This window comes from Camelina sativa, chromosome 12 (genome assembly GCF_000633955.1).
Source record: "Camelina sativa cultivar DH55 chromosome 12, Cs, whole genome shotgun sequence".
NCBI classification, from domain to species: Eukaryota; Viridiplantae; Streptophyta; class Magnoliopsida; order Brassicales; family Brassicaceae; genus Camelina; species Camelina sativa.
The window spans coordinates 7,628,369-7,646,734 of record NC_025696.1 but is presented as its reverse complement, the minus strand read 5'-3'; the positions used below and the strand labels follow the sequence as shown (position 1 = coordinate 7,646,734).

At 41.0% G+C, this 18,366-nt stretch overlaps 3 protein-coding genes across 5 annotated transcripts; 1 reads left to right on the top strand and 2 right to left on the bottom strand.

Moving 5' to 3' along the window:
* LOC104730750 (fructose-bisphosphate aldolase 5, cytosolic) lies at positions 171 to 2,266 on the top strand. Of its 2 annotated transcripts, none has more exons than XM_019233400.1 (5): positions 171 to 337; positions 428 to 544; positions 640 to 893; positions 1,036 to 1,464; positions 1,730 to 2,266. In XM_019233400.1, the coding sequence occupies exons 2-5, from the start codon at positions 517 to 519 to the stop codon at positions 2,093 to 2,095; spliced, it is 1,077 nt and encodes a 358-aa protein (XP_019088945.1). In that variant the 5' UTR covers positions 171 to 337; positions 428 to 516; the 3' UTR covers positions 2,096 to 2,266. The 2 variants fall into 2 exon arrangements, with proteins under 2 accessions (XP_019088945.1, XP_010448258.1); XM_010449956.1 differs by having other exon boundaries at positions 322 to 337; positions 442 to 544.
* Positions 8,322 to 12,008, bottom strand: LOC104730749 (probable LRR receptor-like serine/threonine-protein kinase At4g26540). The gene is made up of 2 exons (XM_010449954.2): positions 9,065 to 12,008; positions 8,322 to 8,981 (listed from the first exon to the last, which is right to left on the bottom strand). The coding sequence occupies exons 1-2, from the start codon at positions 11,871 to 11,873 to the stop codon at positions 8,509 to 8,511; spliced, it is 3,282 nt and encodes a 1,093-aa protein (XP_010448256.1). The 5' UTR covers positions 11,874 to 12,008; the 3' UTR covers positions 8,322 to 8,508.
* Positions 15,500 to 17,293, bottom strand: LOC104730748 (glutathione S-transferase T2-like). Of its 2 annotated transcripts, none has more exons than XR_002034521.1 (2): positions 17,271 to 17,293; positions 15,500 to 15,646 (listed from the first exon to the last, which is right to left on the bottom strand). XR_002034521.1 is itself a non-coding variant. In XM_010449953.2 (2 exons), exon 1 carries the CDS (start codon positions 16,188 to 16,190, stop codon positions 15,768 to 15,770), a length of 423 nt encoding a protein of 140 aa, XP_010448255.1. In that variant the 5' UTR covers positions 16,191 to 16,201; the 3' UTR covers positions 15,500 to 15,646. The 2 variants fall into 2 exon arrangements, 1 of the variants encoding a protein (XP_010448255.1); XM_010449953.2 differs by lacking the exon at positions 17,271 to 17,293 and adding an exon at positions 15,768 to 16,201.

The following is an 18,366-nucleotide window of genomic DNA, read 5'->3' as shown; positions in this document are numbered from 1 at the left end:
TCTAGGTTGGGCTAAGTTGAGATTAACAATTTTTTTTTAAAAAAATGCAGCTGGATTGAGATATTTTGGAATACTCCATCTGCAAATCCTGTGTACCATATATAAATATCAATGGAACTCTTGATACTTCAGAAGCATAAAAAATATCTCTTGTTGTGTTTTGGATGCACACACGTGTGGTAGAAGTTTGAGAGAGGTACTATACAAAACACTCTGCTTTTGTTTTGTACCTATCTCTTTTCTCTTCTCCACATATCCAAGACCTTTGGGGATAAAGTTGGGATCATTGGCTGCCATTTGGTAGTGCAGAAGCAATCACTCATTTGCTTTATCCGAGGTTGATAATTTTCTTCGGGCTCTCCTTCCTACACGTATGATAGATTCTAACAGTATATTCCTATAGTAAATGTTACCTATATATATATAGTTAAAAAGTTGCAGGTACTTAAGGCTTTGTCTTGGCATCCTCGTCCTCTTCAGCAAGAACTCATCTCTCTTCCACTCAAAAAAGCAACCATGTCTGCTTTTGTCGGCAAATACGCAGGTACGTACACTTAACATGCACTTTGCTCGTTAAACAACTCGTTGTGTTCCAGTATCTTCATCAGGTTCTCTCTTTTATTTGCTTTCTGAGTTCAGATGAGCTGATCAAGACGGCCAAGTACATTGCGACACCGGGAAAGGGTATCTTGGCGGCAGACGAGAGCACAGGAACCATCGGGAAACGATTCGCCAGTATTAATGTTGAGAACAATGAGTCCAACCGCCAAGCTCTACGTGAGCTCCTCTTCACTTCCCCTGGAACCTTCCCTTGCCTCTCTGGTGTTATCCTCTTCGAGGAAACTCTCTACCAGAAAACCTCTGAGGGCAAACCCTTCGTCGATCTTCTCATGGTCCGTCACAGAAAAAAAAAAAAACAAAATATTCTAGCTCTAGTCCTAATCATTGGATTCAAGAGTAGTTGCGAGGATGAGATTTTGACATGACTCAAATTAAACTAACGGTCTCAATGATTCTTTTCTTTTTTTGTATCAGGAGAATGGTGTTATTCCCGGAATCAAAGTGGACAAGGGTGTGGTTGATCTAGCAGGGACCAACGGTGAGACCACTACTCAGGGTCTAGACTCGCTTGGTACACGGTGTCAGGAGTATTACAAGGCAGGAGCCCGGTTTGCTAAATGGCGTGCAGTCCTCAAGATTGGGGCCACCGAGCCAAGCGAGCTATCAATCCAAGAGAACGCCAAGGGGCTAGCCCGCTACGCCATCATCTGCCAGGAGAACGGACTTGTCCCGATCGTCGAGCCAGAGATTCTGACCGACGGGAACCACGACATCAAGAAATGTGCGGCTGTGACCGAGACGGTTCTTGCTGCCGTGTACAAGGCCTTGAACGACCACCATGTCCTCCTCGAAGGCACCCTGCTTAAACCTAACATGGTCACTCCCGGCTCCGACAGCGCAAAGGTAAATACGTGTGGCCAATCCGGTTTGATTTTGGATCAGTTGTTTCGGAATTTTAAGGTTTTATTGGTCTTATTTATTTATCGAAACTCAAAAACCAAAAATTTTTATTTCATACAATTTGTTTCGTTTACATCGGTTTGAATTTCATTTAGGTTTATATGCCTGTTCCTTACGGAACCACAATCAGATTGGATCACAGAGATATAAACACCTCGAAATGAATTCGTTAATTTGCTACAAGACGCTAAAATTGTACTTCTAACAGGTTACTCCGGAAGTAATTGCGGAATACACGGTGACTGCTCTACGCCGCACAGTCCCACCAGCTGTCCCAGGAATCGTGTTCCTCTCAGGCGGACAGAGCGAAGAGGAAGCAACACTAAATCTGAACGCAATGAACAAGCTCGCTGTGTTGAAGCCATGGACGCTTACTTTCTCTTTTGGCCGAGCCCTCCAGCAAAGCACTCTCAAGGCGTGGGCCGGTAAGACCGAGAACGTAGCCAAAGCTCAGGCCACGTTCCTGACCAGGTGCAAGGCTAACTCTGACGCTACCCTCGGGAAATACACAGGCGGGGCTTCCGGTGACTCGGCCGCATCCGAGAGCTTGTATGTGAAAGGATACAAGTACTAGGAGCGTTTGAGAACGAGCGTTCGCCTTTTGATGCGGTTTGAGTATATGTCAAATGTTTCGTGGGCGTTCAACTGTTTAAATGTTTATGGCTTTGGACTTTGGTTGTATAATGTTCTCAAACAGTATAATGTGTTTTGTGATGGTTTCTATAGTATTTTCGCGCTATGACAACGGTTTTTTTCAAAAGTTCGGTAGCAGTGGGTCCCACAAAGGAAAGAGAGATATTTACTTGATTTTTTACAATCTTAAGAATTTCCACAAAATAATTGATTTGGATTAAAAAAAAATTCTCATAAGTGATAACATAGTTTATAAAATTAAGGGCTCAGTCGAATGCTCTTACAACATGTAGACTAAGAATCTAAGATGGCCATGGATTAAGGGCATGTCCAACAAATATCTTATTATGTGAACAAAATTGAAGAAACATTTATGCTTAAAACTTAAAAGGTTATCTGAATAACAATCATAAAATTTAATGCTAATAATTAATCGTACAAAAAAACAAAAATGGTGTTATTTTTGGCTGGAAAGTCGAAGTCATTTGTTATTGAGACAGCACATATATGGCTCATGTGATGAGGGTGGCTCAAGGGTCCACGTGATCCATCCACGTACTCGCTTCTGTCTTAAGCCTCTCTTGACTCTTCTTCTTATTCATACTTTTTCACATATCACTAAAATTAACAAACAACCAAATACATAAAACAAATTATGAATCTTTCTCGCGTGTAACTCCAAATACTCCAGTCCCAATCTGTCATTCTTCTCCCTCTTCCCTTTGCCAAATTTTACGTCATTTCTCATTTATGTGCTGCATATCTATAGACTATAGTGTTGTTAAAGTGACTTGAAATCTCTGAAGACGTATACAAAGATGTACAAAACTGTATAAGGCGTACAAGGCTTTTACTGGGTTTTTACTAGGCTTTTGTAGAGACCGACTCAAAGCAACTTAGGGTTAGGGTTTTGGGGGTGTAGGCGGCGCAGCCGCCTGTACGGTGTAATAGATTTTAGAAGATTCACAAGATCTTTTATTTCCTATTGTATCGGGTTTTTTGAGGCCTATATAAGAAAACTAGGAGATTGTAAGGGTGTTAAAATCAGATTTAATAATATAAACCCTAGACAAAGGGTATTCGCCTCAAGAACACTCTGTTTCTCTTTTCAAAGTCTTTCTTATTTTGTTTCTGTTCATCCGAATTCACAACAACTGGTATCAGAGCGCCAGGTTCAATGACGAGTTCCGTAAAGTTTGAGGTTCCACGTTTCAATGGAACAGGTAACTTCTGTCTCTGGCAGACCCGGGTGAAGGACATGCTGAATCAGCAAGGGATGAAGAAAGCTTTGTTAGACACAAAGCCAGAAGCGATCTCGCAGGATGACTGGGATGAGATGAGGGAGAAGGCGGGTTCAATGATACGAACATGTCTTGAAGATGAAGTTGTGCATCAGGTTCTAGATCTCAGATCTTCAAAAGAGATCTGGGATAAGCTAGAAAAGATGTACATGTCGAAGTCCCCATCTAGCAAGTTGTACCTGAAACAGAGGCTGTATTGGTTTAAGATGGCTGAAGGAGCAAATCTGGTCCAGCATATTAACCAATTCAACCAGATCACTGGAGATCTAGGGCGTGTGGGTGTTACAGTTGAGGACGAGGATAAGGCCATGCTGCTGTTGTGTTCTTTAACTCCTGTATATGAGACGTTGGTGACTGCACTATTGGCTGACAAAGAGACGATAAGTCTGCAGTCGGCTACAGACTCGCTGCTTGGGCATCATAACCGACGCCAACAGCATGGTGGTGGTAGCAGTGACAACCCTCAAGGTGATGGACTATATGTGAGTATAAGTCAAGGTAGCGGAGTACAGAAGAACAAGGGAAAGCAGAGAGATGGCAAGATGAAGAAGATAATCTGTTATAAGTGTCAGAAACCAGGACATTATAAGAGAGATTGTCCTCTGAACAAGGACCAGAACGAGACAGGAGGTTCATCTAATTCTGTGAACGTGGTTCAGGCAGAAGACGTAGTGAAGGTCGAGTTCGATTTCCTTGCAGTGACTACAAGCAATCACACAGATTCTTGGATACTGGATACAGGCTGTTCATTCCACAGGACTTCAAACAAGCATTGGTTTGACACGTATCAGGCTGGAAATTTTGGAACTGTTCAAATGGCTGACAATAGAAGCTGCAGCGTTGTTGGTATTGGACAGATCAAATTTCGGATGTATGATGGCACTTTCAGGATTTTAACTGAAGTGAGGCATCTTCCAACGGTGAAGAAGAATCTGATATCTCTTGATTCACTTCACAGGGACGGATTCAGGTTTGAAACTGATGATGATAACTGTGTGAATGTGCGCAAAGGAGATATGGTGTTGATGAAGGGTCAGCTCACAGCAGGGAGTGTGTATCGTTTACTTGGAAACGTGGTTGTAGGTGGAGCTGCAGCCGTGGTAACTGAATCAGATAACACAGCTCTATGGCATATGCGGTTGGGGCATATTGGAGAGCATGGTTTGTCTGAACTTCACAAGAGGGGTCTTATGGATGGTTTGGAGAATTGTAAGATGGAGTTTTGTAGGTTTTGTGTGATGGGGAAGCAGTCCAAGACATCTTTCAAGACAGGTCTACACACCACAAAGAGTCTTTTAGACTATGTGCATTCTGATGTGTGGGGGCCTACACAAGAACATTCATTAGGAGGAAGCAGATACTATGTCATCTTTATAGATGATTTTTCTAAGAAGGTTTGGGTTTACTTCATGAGGCAGAAATCTGAAGTTTTTGAGAAATTTAAGATTTGGAAGGCTAAAGTGGAAAACCAAACAGGGAGGAAAATGAAGTATTTGAGGTCTGATAATGGTACAGAGTATACTAATGGAGAGTTTCAGAAGCTGTGTGAGGAGCATGGTATTCAGAGGCACTTTACAGTGCGGAAAACACCACAACAGAACGGTGTAAGTGAAAGGATGAATCGTTCTATTGCAGAGAAAGCAAGGTGTTTGCGGTTGAATGCAGGACTCCCGAAGATCTTCTGGGCTGAAGTCATCAATAGATCGCCAAGGGTTTCTTTAGAAGGAAAGGTTGCTGAAGAGGTATGGACTGGGGTAGACATTGATCTATCAAACTTGAGAATCTTTGGATGTCCAGCGTATGTGTTAGTTCCCAACGACGAAAGGTCAAAGCTGGATTCGAAGTCCAAGAAGTGCGTTTTTCTGGGATTTGAGAAAGGCGTGAAAGGTTTCAAGTTATGGGATCCTGAGGCTAAGAAAAGAGTGATCAGCCGAGATGTGGTGTTTGATGAGCAGTACATGCTGCTACAGGCGAGTTCAGAACGAGTTCCTGTAACCATTGAGGCTGATACTGGTTCAGAGATAGCGGAGGATGAAGAGGAGTCTAGTGAAGCTAGACCAGCAGCAGAAGCAGATGAGCAAACCCCTGAGGTGGAGCAGTCTCCTAAGGTGGGGAAGAAGGGTAATCAGATACGTACAGAGGGGAGTTTGGCTGCAACCAAGGAAAAGCGTGTAGTGAAGGCACCTGTCAGATATGGGTATGAAGATATGGCTAGCTATGCTTTGATGATTGGTACAAATGATCCATCAAGTTTTCGTGAAGCTATTAACAGTCCTGAAAAGGAAGAATGGATTGCTGCTATGACAGAGGAGACAGTTAGTCTGAACAAGAATCAGACATGGGAGCTTACAACACTTCCAAAGGGGAAGAAAGCAATTGGTTGCAAGTGGGTCTTCAAGAGGAAAACAGGAGTCTCTGAGAAGGAAGTTGTGACTTTCAAGGCGAGACTAGTAGCGAAAGGGTACTCACAGAGGGCAGGGGTTGATTATGACGAGATTTTCTCCCCTGTAGTTCGACACACGTCCATCCGTGTTGTGTTGGGACTGGTAGCTTGCTGGGATTTTCATCTTGAGCAGATAGATGTGAAGACAGCGTTTCTCCATGGGAATTTGGAGGAAGAGATATATATGGAGCAACCTGAAGGGTTTGTCAAGTCTGGAGAGGAGGCACTTGTATGCAGACTGAAAAGATCTTTATACGGGCTGAAGCAGGCTCCTAGACAGTGGTACAAACGTTTTGATACTTACATGTTGCAGATAGAGTACCAGAGATGTGAGTATGACTGCTGTGTTTATGTGAAGAACGTTGGTAATAATTCTCCCATATTTTTGCTGTTGTATGTTGATGATATGCTCATTGCTGGAAGCAATATGGATGATATTGTTGAGTTGAAAGGGCTACTGGGAGAAGAGTTTGAGATGAAGGATCTTGGTGCTGCAAAGAAGATTCTTGGGATGGAGATTCGTAGGGATAGGAGTTCTCAGAGATTGTGGTTATCTCAAAGAAGCTACATTGAGAAGATACTTGAAAGGTTTGACATGAAGAATGCAAAACCTGTGTCTACTCCTCTGGCGAATCACTTCAAGCTCTCAGCACGTCAGAGCCCTATTTCTGATGAGGAGATCAGAAACATGGCACAAGTTCCTTATGCTAGTGCAGTTGGTTGTCTGATGTATGCGATGGTTTGCACAAGACCAGATTTGGCTCAAGCTGTTAGTCAAATCAGTAAGTACATGTCTAAACCTGGGAGGGAGCACTGGAATGCAGTGAAATGGATTCTCAGGTATTTGAAGGGTACTACAGATCGTGGTCTCATGTTTGGAGGACATGAGTGCAAGGCAGAAGTCGTGGGTTTCGTTGATTCAGATTATGCAGGTGATCTTGATAACAGGAGATCTACAACCGGGTATGTATTTACTCTTGCTGGAGCACCTATAAGTTGGAGGTCTGTGTTACATTCTATAGTTGCCATGTCAACCACTGAAGCCGAGTACATGGCAATGGGAGATGCAGCTAAGGAGGCATTATGGGTTAGAGGACTTGTAATGGAATTGGGTGTTGAGCAAGGTGGAGTTCAGCTACACTGTGATAGTCAGAGTGCTTTATATCTGGCAAAGAATCAAGTGTATCATGGTAGGACAAAGCACATTGAGGTAAGATATCACAAGATCAGAGAGTTATCAGTTTCTGGTGTGATTTTACTGCAGAAGGTGCACACGTCTGAGAATGCAGCTGATATGTTGACCAAGCAAGTCACCATGGAAAAGTTCAAGCACTGCTTGGATTTGCTCCAGGTCTTTCATTGCTAGATGAAGACAAAAGGTTTCCCCAAAAACTAACAAGGAGTTGAAGTTGAAGTCAATGAGATTTTGTCGTCAAGGTGGAGTTTGTTGTTAAAGTGACTTGAAATCTCTGAAGACGTCTACAAAGATGTACAAGACTGTGTAAGGCGTACAAGGCTTTTACTGGGCTTTTACTAGGCTTTTGTAGAGACCGACTCAAGGCAACTTAGGGTTAGGGTTTTGGGGGTGTAGGCGGCGCAGCCGCCTGTACAGTGTAATAGATTCTAGAAGATTCACAAGATCTTTTATTTCCTATTGTATCGGGTTTTTTGAGGCCTATATAAGAAAACTAGAGGATTGTAAGGGTGTTAAAATCAGATTTAATAATATAAACCCTAGACAAAGGGTATTCGCCTCAAGAACACTATGTTTCTCTTTTCAAAGTCTTTCTTATTCTGTTTCTGTTCATCCGAATTCACAACATATAGCTTAGTTAATGCTTATCCAACAAAAAAAATGGTTTTCGGAAAAATAGAAAATTAAACAGAACAAGAATATAGTTCTTTAAGTCTTACTTAACCAAAAAAAAAATGTTGGAAAAGAGATAAGAAAACTCTTAACCAAGTATTGGACTTGAAAAGTTTATGAGATTTACATCCCCCAAAAAATGGTATGTATTATATAACTTGTAAAATTACAGAAATAAATCATTACAATATATTGCAATTCTAGTACCTTAAAAATTCAAACTCCAACAAAAACATATTCACACAGCTCTCTNAACTAGGAGATTGTAAGGGTGTTAAAATCAGATTTAATAATATAAACCCTAGACAAAGGGTATTCGCCTCAAGAACACTATGTTTCTCTTTTCAAAGTCTTTCTTATTCTGTTTCTGTTCATCCGAATTCACAACATATAGCTTAGTTAATGCTTATCCAACAAAAAAAATGGTTTTCGGAAAAATAGAAAATTAAACAGAACAAGAATATAGTTCTTTAAGTCTTACTTAACCAAAAAAAAAATGTTGGAAAAGAGATAAGAAAACTCTTAACCAAGTATTGGACTTGAAAAGTTTATGAGATTTACATCCCCCAAAAAATGGTATGTATTATATAACTTGTAAAATTACAGAAATAAATCATTACAATATATTGCAATTCTAGTACCTTAAAAATTCAAACTCCAACAAAAACATATTCACACAGCTCTCTGTAAACAACAGCTCATGGTTTTAACAATAACAATTTTTTTTACCTTTTTTTTTTGTTTCAAACGGAGTCATCAGAAAACGCAAATGAACAGTTAGATGAACCATGAGAAATGATGATTTTCTCATTTGATATCAATTGTTGAGGTTCTTTGCTTCCCCCACTGCCACCACCACTTTTGATCTTACCGCTCTCTGATCGCCCAACATCAACCTCCCTTATCTCTGTGAGCATTGCCACGACATCTTTCATCAAAGGCCGTTCGTTCGCCTTGTTGCTCACACACAGGAACGCGACCGCAAGAGTTTGAAGCATCTCATGCATTATCAGGTCAGTCCGTCCAATGAGTCTCGGGTCAAGAAGCCTGCTAGGATCTTTTTTCTCAGCCAAGTGATCTCTCACCCACTTAACCAAGTGTGCACCACCTGGTAGATCCGGATCTAACGGATGCTTTCCAGTTAAAACCTCTAACAATACCACTCCGTAGCTATAAACATCGCTGCTCTCGGTTATAAGTTGCATCGAAGCATGTTCTGTAAAACACAACAAAAACAAAAATATTAAAATCGAGATTCCCAAATTAGATAAAAAGTATAAGTAACTTGCTCAAGCTTACCCGGAGCCATGTAACCATAGGAGCCAGCCAACGGAGGCCGGTTGGAGGGTTTTGATAAATCAATTCCGGTATTTGGATAACCGGAGACGGTTCTAGCTAAACCGAAATCAGCTAAGTAGGGTTCCAAGTGAGGACCCAATAAAACATTCATAGCTTTAACGTCACCATGTATAATTGCGGGGAGACAATCGTGATGGAGATAAGCAAGTGCATGAGCCACACCAAGCACGACGTCGTATCGAGCCTCCCAATCAACACTTCCTCCTTTTCCGGCGCCGTGAAGCCGAGAGCTCAGGCTACCGTTAGGGAGATAATCGTAGAACAAGAGTTTCAGATTCCGATTCGTGCACCAACCAAGAAGACGAACTATGTTTCTATGACGAATCGAACCAAGAGTTTTAATCTCGGAGTTAAACGCACCGCTCTCTTCCTTCGACAACATTTTCTTCACCGCAAGAGACTCGCCGGAGGGAATCGTAATACGGTAAACTACGCCGGAGCTTCCGGTTCCGATTACGTTCGCCGACGTCAGATTCTTAACGATGTCGTCGACTGAAAAATCGAGTTTTTGGTAAAGGGTCACTTCCCACGACTCTATCTCTTCGCCGAGGAGTTGTTTTCCGGCGATTCGTGCCCGGACTAGAGTGTAAACCGCCAGGAGAATAAGTACGGCGGTGAAAACGATGAGGATCAAAATCGTTAACTTGACAACGGAGCTGTTCCGGGTCGTCGGGTCGGATCGGGTCGAGATTGCGTTAGAGATGTAAAGCCCTTTGTTTGAAGCGAGATCAGAGAGTGGGAGCTTCCGGAAAAAAGGAGTGTTGGGTAAGTCACCGGAGAAATCGTTGAAGGAGACGTTGAGAGAGACGAGGTTCTGTAAATCCGTTAAGATGTTTAGGTTTCCGGTGAGTCTGTTGTGAGAGACGTCGAGCACTCCTAGGTTTTTCAAGTCGGAGAATCTCGACGGTATTGCTCCGACGAACTCATTGCAGCTGAGATTAAGAGAGATTGCTAGAGACGGGATTTGACCTAATTCGTTTGGTATTTCACCGGAGAATGCGTTTTCGCCGAGGTTGAGAAGCTGTAGACTCTGACAGGTGGAGATTTCTCTAGGGATTTCGCCGGAGAATCGATTCTTGGCGAGGTTGAGCTTCGTAAGCTCTGTTAACAACCCTATTCCCGGAGGCAGAGGACCAAACAGAGCATTATCGGAGAAATCTATTAACTTCAAGCTTTTAGGAAGCGTACCGAGCAATGAACCGGAGAGACTGTTTGAGTGTAGATCAAGAAACTCTAGGCTTTCACAATCAGAGATCGCCGGAGGAATTGTTCCGACGAGACGGTTCTCGCTTATGTCAACAAAGTTGAGATCTTTCAAGTTCCCGATTTCCGACGGGATACTTCCGGCAATTCTGTTTCCGTTGAGTCTCAACCGGTAAAGATTCGTACAGTTTCCGACATCAGGCGGTATGAAACCAGACAAGTCGTTGGAGAGAAGAAGAAGCTTCGTAAGGTTTTGTAACCCGAAGATCTCTTTTGGGATGGGACCAGAGAGAGTGTTGTAAGAGAGATCGATAGCTTGAAGCTCACGACACTGGGAGAGACTTTGTGGGATGTTTCCGGTTAACTTGTTCTGCCACGCGAAGAACATGGTTAAGCTTCTTAGGTTACTCATCAACGACGGGATCTCTCCGGTGATTAGGTTATTGTCGATCTCTAAATGCGTAAGCTTGGTGCAATTCATTAGCTCTTCAGGGATTGTTCCTGAGATCTGGTTTACGCTCAGCTGAAGCTCTTGTAGATTCTCAAGTTTCCCAAAGCTTCTTGGTATGTTCCCGGTGAGGAGATTTTCGGAAAAATCGATCAGCCAAAGCTCCGGACAACTCCCAAGCTCGGTCGGGATCTTCCCAACGAGATTGTTCTGCCATAAGAGTAGACTCTGCAGCTTCTTTAGACTTCCAATGGTCGTAGGGATCGATCCGGAAATAGAATTCTGGTACAAGTAGAGGTTCTGAAGCTCTGTACAGTTTCCAATCTCATCCGGGATAGGACCAGACAAGAGTGACGTATAAATTGCGATTGTCTGAACGAGTTTCAAGTTTCCAATGGACGCCGGAAGACTACCGGAGAGACTAGTCTCGGCGAGACCAAGCATTACAAGATTCTCGCAGTTGCCTATCTCCCAAGGAAGCTCACCTCTTAGATTCTTGTTCCCACCGGCACGAAAGACTTGTAGATTCTTGAGTTCTCCGATACTCCTCGGGATCTCTCCGGACAGCTTGTTATCGAAAAGCATAAGCTCGACGAGGTCCGTGAGATTCCCAATCTCCGTCGGAATCGGACCTTCGAGATTGTTTGTGTTCAGAGACAGAGTCTTGAGTTTCTTGAGCCTGAAGGTTTCCACAGGGATGTCTCCGGAGAGAGAATTATCCGATAAATCGAGTAACTCGAGCTCGGTGAAGTCTCCGATCTCCTTTGGGATTACTCCGGTGAGATTAAGTGAAGATAAAGTGAGTGAAGTAAGAGACTTGAGGATGAGGAGACTCGTCACCGACGGAGAACCTTGCAAGTCCATGCCTTTGACTTGTATCTCCGAAACTTCTCCTCCACGGTTGCATTTTACGCCGACCCAATTGCAAGGAGATGTGGCGGCGACGTTCCAGGAGGAAAGAGCGTCGTCGGAGATGTTCAATTGGGACTTCCATGACAAGAGAGCTTGTCCTTGTTCGTCGAGAGAGAAACAGGGGATGAAGAAGAAACAGAGTAGGGATGAGAAGAAAAAGGAGAGTCTATAGATATTTGGTGGCATCGGAGAAGACGAAGAAGAATGAGAGAGAAGTGCGTTGGGATTGTAAAGCGAAGAACCAATCCATCGATTTTGGTTTTATTTTGTTTATAGGAAATATATAAATAAACAACAGAGCATAGGGAAAGAGAGAGAAGTAGCAAATGAAGTTGGTTTATTTTTATTTTATCCCAAAAAGTAGTTCTATTCTATCACTATACCACTATTATTATTTTAATATTTTGTTTCGGATTTTTGTAAAACTGAAATAATAGTATTTCTTTAGAATGTCAACTAAAAATTCCTCATAAATTTTGAAATGTTACTCTTAGAAAAAAAAACTCAAGAGTAGTAACACTGCAAATTAGTTTGCTTAGAAACTAACAGTATACTTGTAGATAGTAGTCAGTTGAATAGAGAAATATATAGTAGTCCTAAGATACAAAGTAGTTAACTCTTAGAAACAGGCTGGGTCAAAGTTTAGATAACGTTTTTGAAATAGAATCCAGTACTCAAATTTGGATTTAACAAAACCAAAATATAGGTTTTTCAAGGAATTGGACTACCTTATGTAGTTCAAAACATTTTTTTTTTAGTAAAAACATATTATGGCTGACCGCCAAATTTTTGCAAGTTAGAAAATAATTAAAATATCAATAGTCAACAATAACAACACTGGTATGTTTTTTTTGGGCATAAATAGTATGTTATTTATCAAAAAAACTAACAAAAATAATATACTAGTATATGTTTATAAATGGTATTAAAATCGAATGATGAGAATCGAGAATGACATCTCAAAACAATGGCACCAACTTTCATGGTTTTGAGACCGACATGTCAAATAGCCCTCTTTTCTGTTGCCATATTTAAATTACCTTTTACGATATTTGCATGTACCAATTTGTAGAAGTTTCACTCAAATCCATTAATTAGAGAGCATCATCTCATGATCTTATAACATGTGAACGAGAAGTGTTCTCCACTTTGATAACAGGTATATAACTTAATTTGCTCATAAAATAATGTTATACTAATATGACAAACCAAATGTATATGTTGACGAGAAGAAGAATAAGAAATTTTCTTTTTGTTGTCTCTAATCATTTGTGTTTATGGTAAGACAATGAGAAGAATGAACTATAGGAATGGTTGCGATCGGTATATAGGTCTTGTAACTCTTGTTCAATGTGCCCAAATGCGGCTGCAGCGCTCACCATGAAGAAGATACAAAGCTAGTGGATCTTATAGAAGCGGCACGATGTACTTTAATGCTTTCTTTTTGATTTAATGATGCGATAAAGTGTTCAACAAATTTTAAACACATTAAAACGCACCGAACGTTTTAACCAATTAAATCCACGACAAAAAGGTACTAAGACCATCATTAGTGGAGTAACCCACCATGGTTACTCTCACATTAATTAATTATATAAATAATTATAAATTAAGTTAAGTAACTCTAAGAGAACCTGAGCAAAATTACCCTATTACTAGAGAACTCCAAAGAGATTACTCAAATATTTAAATAATAATTTTTTAATTTTGATTTATTAATTATCAAACTTTAATTATCTAAAATGATAAAATAATTATTTAAATTTTTTATATTACATAAAACTTAAACATATTTTACAAAATACGGAATAGTAAACATATTTTATAAAATTCAAAATATTATACATATTAAACAGAATTTGGAGTAAGATTTATTGTGCGGTTGCACCAAATTTTTGCCAGATATGCTCAATCAAGTCTTTTTGCAAAAGATCATGCATTTGTGTATCATGAACATCATTTCGAATGCCCATCATATTATGTAGATTTGTTGGGATATCTGTAGAATATGATAAATCGACATGAGAACTTCCGCTTCCTTCTCCGTGATGGAATTCCGCTGGATCGTAGAAATTGTAGTCATGTCGTTCGTCTTCCACTATCATGTTATGCAGGATGATAGATGCTCTCATTATTTTCCCTATTTTCCCTTTATCCCAAAAAAGTGCGGGATTCTTCACGATTGCAAATCGAGCTTGCAAGACTCCAAATGCACGCTCTACATCTTTACGACATCCTTCTTGCCATTGATCAAAGAGTTTTGCTTTTCGACCACGTGGAAGTGTAATGGATTGGATGAAAGTTGCCCATTTGGGATAGATACCATCCGTTAGGTAGTACGCCATTTTGTATTGCCGTCCATTGACAACGTATCTAACTCTCGGAGCTCGGCCCTCTAGGATATCATCAAACACAGGGGAGCGGTCCAAGACGTTGATATCATTTAACGAACCCGGTGGTCCAAAAAATGCGTGCCAAATCCATAAATCTTGTGATGCCACAGCCTCTAGTACGATTGACGGTTTACCAGATCCACGTGTATATTGTCCTTTCCATGCAGTGGGACAATTCTTCCACTCCCAATGCATACAATCTATGCTCCCCATCATTCCGGGGAAACCGCGATGTTCTCCAATATTCAGTAATCGTTGGAGGTCTTCCGCTGTAGGTCTTCTCAGATACTCGTCGCCAAACAAAGTTATAACTCCCTCAACAAAATGTAGAAGGCATTTGTGGGAGGTTGTTTCAGCGAGTCGTAAATATTCATCCACCGCATCTGCCGTATATCTGTAAGCAGAAGACAACAACTCACAACCCGTGTTACAAAACATAAGACAACAAACACCCCTCCACGGGTTACAAAAGACAACACCCCTCCACGGGTTATAAAAGACAACATCCATGACAACAAGACAACAACTCACAGACCCGTGACAACAAGACAACAACTCACAGACACTAAAAAACAACACCCCTCCACGGGTTAAAACACAACACATCTTTGTCTTTGACAACACATGTTTCCCTTCTCATATCACCTTAATTTGTTGTCGCAAAACCTGAAACAAAAGAACAAAAAACAAAACAAGTGTTAAACAAACAACATATAGCATAAGTTTAATGAAAACAAGAGTTAAACACAAAAGAGATAGTTAAACACAAAAGAGTTAAACCCAAACCTAAATGTTTGTCAACATTTGGTCAACGAGTTTGTCCCTAAGAAGTTGTTCGGCACTTGTTAGTTCATTCTTATTAAGGAGGCTGTCTAGCAGTCTCATTTTGCCGTGTCTCTCTTTAGCTGCTTGTTCTTGTTCTTTCATTGCAATGATCTTGTCTAGCTTACCAACAGAACCATCCTCTACATCAATTGTCACAGCCGGTTTCTTCCCTTTTTTCTTAGAAGCTTTAACCCCCGGAGGCCTCATCTCAGCTCCATCATTGCACTCTCCGGGTGAGGATGCTCCTGCTCCATCTGAAGCGAGTTTAGTCCGCTTATGGCTACACTCCTCCGTGATCCATTTCTGATCATGCTTCAGTTCCCTCCAGCAATGTCCTAGCAGAAATGGCTTGCCCTTGTCGTTCTTGTAAAGCTCATACGCCATGCTCAATACATCATCTTCTGATTCTCCACTCTTTCTTCTTGAACTCGCTTGTGCGTAACAGCCCACAAACTTATTGACTCCATGGTTTATCTTGCTCCACCTAGCCTTACATTGTGTAGGCCCTCTTGCATTTGAAACAGATGACCCATAGTTAGCTTTGTAGTAGGCAGCAACCCTCTTCCAGAAACTTTGTAGCCGCTGCTNGACAACAAGACAACAACTCACAGACCCGTGACAACAAGACAACAAGACAACAACTAAAAACAACACCCCTCCACGGGTGTAAACACAACACATCTATGTCTTTGACAACACATGTTTCCCTTCTCGTATCACCTTAATTTGTTGTCGCAAAACCTGAAACAAAAGAACAAAAAACAAAACAAGTGTTAAACAAACAACATATAGCATAAGTTTAATGAAAACAAGAGTTAAACACAAAAGAGGATAGTTACACACAAAAGAGTTAAACCCAAACCTAAGTGTTTGTCAACATTTGGTCAACGAGTTTGTCCCTAAGAAGTTGTTCGGCACTTGTTAGTTCAGTCTTGTTAAGGAGGCTGTCTAGCAGTCTCATTTTGCCGTGTCTCTCTTTAGCCGCTTGTTCTTGTTCTTTCATTGCAATGATCTTGTCTAGCTTACCAACAGAACCATCCTCTACATCAATAGTCACAGCCGGTTTCTTCCCTTTTTTCTTAGAAGCTTTAACCCCCGGAGGCCTCATCTCAGCTCCATCATTGCACTCTCCGGGTGAGGATGCTCCTGCTCCATCTGAAGCGAGTTTAGTCCGCTTATGGCTACACTCCTCCGTGATCCATTTCTGATCATGCTTCAGTTCCCTCCAGCAATGTCCTAGCAGAAATGGCTTGCCCTTGTCGTTCTTGTAAAGCTCATACGCCATGCTCAATACATCATCTTTTGATTCTCCACTCTTTCTTCTTGAACTCGCTTGTGCGTAACAGCCCACAAATTATTGACTCCATGGTTTATCTTGCTCCATCTAGCCTTACATTGTGTAGGTCCTCTTGCATTTGAAACAGATGACCCATAGTTAGCTTTGTAGTAGGCAGCAACCCTCTTCCAGAAACTTTGAAGCCGCTGCTCATTACTTACAACTGGATCCTTGCTTGTGTTTAACCAAGCGCTTATGAGGTTAACATCCTCCTCTGCAGTCCACCGCTTTCTTATTCCCCTTCCTTCGTCTTCTTCATCCTCATCAACCTCAACCTCGATACAATCATCATCTTCAGATGCGGGCCTAAAGTGAAACGGCTAAGAAGAGAATCCATGCCCAAAGTTTACAGGCTGAGAAGAGAGGGTTTGGGTAAAGTTGACAGGCTGAGAAGAGAGGGTTTGGGTAAAGTGGACAGGCTGAGAAGAGAATGTATTTGGAAGAATGGGATTATCTGGGGAGTTAGAGTCTTTTTGAGAATTCATAAGATCAACAAAATATGTGTGTGGATTACGATTAAGGTTTCTAGGATCCATTGATGTAAAACAAAAGGGTTTGTATTGAAAAAGTTAATGGTTTATGTTAGTGCTTAACATGGACGGTTTATGAGCTCAAGTGGGTTTGTGTTTTCAAATTTAAGTTTTTACCTAAACTACAACAACCACAAATTTATTACATTAAACAACCTACAAACCCTACACCATCAAACAATAAGTTTGATGTTGAAGCATTCATCAAACCCAACCACTCGACTAGTATCTATCTAATCAAGTACCATCCGTATTTATTCACAACCAACAAACAAAAAGCAATCATCACTTATTACAACCTAATCTAACACCAAATAAATTACAAACTCATACTCAAACACTTGATCAAACTCATACTCAAACTCATCACTTATTACATTTATAAGACCAAACATAAGCAAACATAACACTTGTGTTTCATGAAAAAACTACTAATTCATCCCAACACACAACCGCAAACAATAACTATCAACAACATGTGAAAGCTGTCGTACCATACCTTTTCAAATAAGAGAATCCAATAGCTGTGTCCGCTTCATGAATACCACTCCAAGTGATCTCCATTTGACCTCGCACAAACATGTAAAAATGGTCAATATAAATCACATAAAACAGAAACAGAAGCATTCTACTCTTAATAAGAACAACAGACTAATCTAAAAAAAAAAGACAGTTAGACTTTTGAAAAGATAGATGCGCAGACCTGATACAAGAATAGAAGTAAACCATGTGCGAAGTGAATCCATCGTGGAGGAGGAGAATCCAACTGAGGTGAATATATCTAAGACAGATAAAGAAAAGAGTCTTTAAAATCAAATCCAATAGAGGAAATATTTACAAACAAGAAAGCAACCAAATACTTAAAGAGACTAAAGAACAAGACATCAATGAATCATGACTCACATAGCCTAGCAGGGAAGATGTGACTAGAAACATAAACCCCATCAGCGCTATCTGCGAGACAAACACACAAAGTCAGAAGTCGTTAACTCGACCGTATTGATCATACCACAACAGTTAAAGACCAAAATTCAAACTACACGACACTAAAGCATGGATCTTGAATATCTCACTAGCAAACAAATCTCACAATCTATGCCTAACAAGTCAAATCGATAGAAAACATTCACAATTCTAACAATCAACCTAAATAAAACTCGTCCCTAACAGTTAAAGACCACCCGATATGAATCAACCTAACATGCAATAAATCGGGAAATGAAAAGACGAACCTTCTCTTCGCGAACCAGTGGTCCTCGCCGTTCGATGTACGCCACCAGAAGAGACCTCCCCCGTCCTTGTACCACCAAACGGAACCTCCGCCGTTGTCTCACCAAACGAAACCTCCACCATCGATTTGACTTCAACACCCAACCGTCAAATCACCATAAGACACCGATCTGGAACCCAAACGCCTCCGGATGACCATCAACGAACCAATTTAAGCCGGAAAATTCAATGGATTCGACGTGAATCCATTGATTTTTCCGATTACATACGAATCGCCATTTCTATCGCCGGAGTTTTCGAGAGAGAAGAGAGAGAGACTTTTGGGAAGAAGGGAAAAGAAAATGAATAAAAAAAAAAAAAAAAAA

Excerpts from the sequence above, each read along its gene's own strand:
- LOC104730750 (XM_019233400.1), top strand. The coding sequence starts at position 517 with ATGTCTGCTTTTGTCGGCAAATACGCAG. Across the intron at positions 545-639 it reads TTTTGTCGGCAAATACGCAG|ATGAGCTGATCAAGACGGCC; the intron begins GTACGTACACTT and ends TTCTGAGTTCAG. Across the intron at positions 1,465-1,729 it reads CCGGCTCCGACAGCGCAAAG|GTTACTCCGGAAGTAATTGC; the intron begins GTAAATACGTGT and ends TACTTCTAACAG.
- LOC104730749 (XM_010449954.2), bottom strand. The coding sequence starts at position 11,873 with ATGCCACCAAATATCTATAGACTCTCCTTTTTCTTCTCATCCCTACTC. Across the intron at positions 8,982-9,064 it reads CTATGGTTACATGGCTCCGG|AACATGCTTCGATGCAACTT; the intron begins GTAAGCTTGAGC and ends TGTGTTTTACAG.
- LOC104730748 (XM_010449953.2), bottom strand. The coding sequence starts at position 16,190 with ATGGCGTATGAGCTTTACAAGAACGACAAGGGCAAGCCATTTCTGCTA.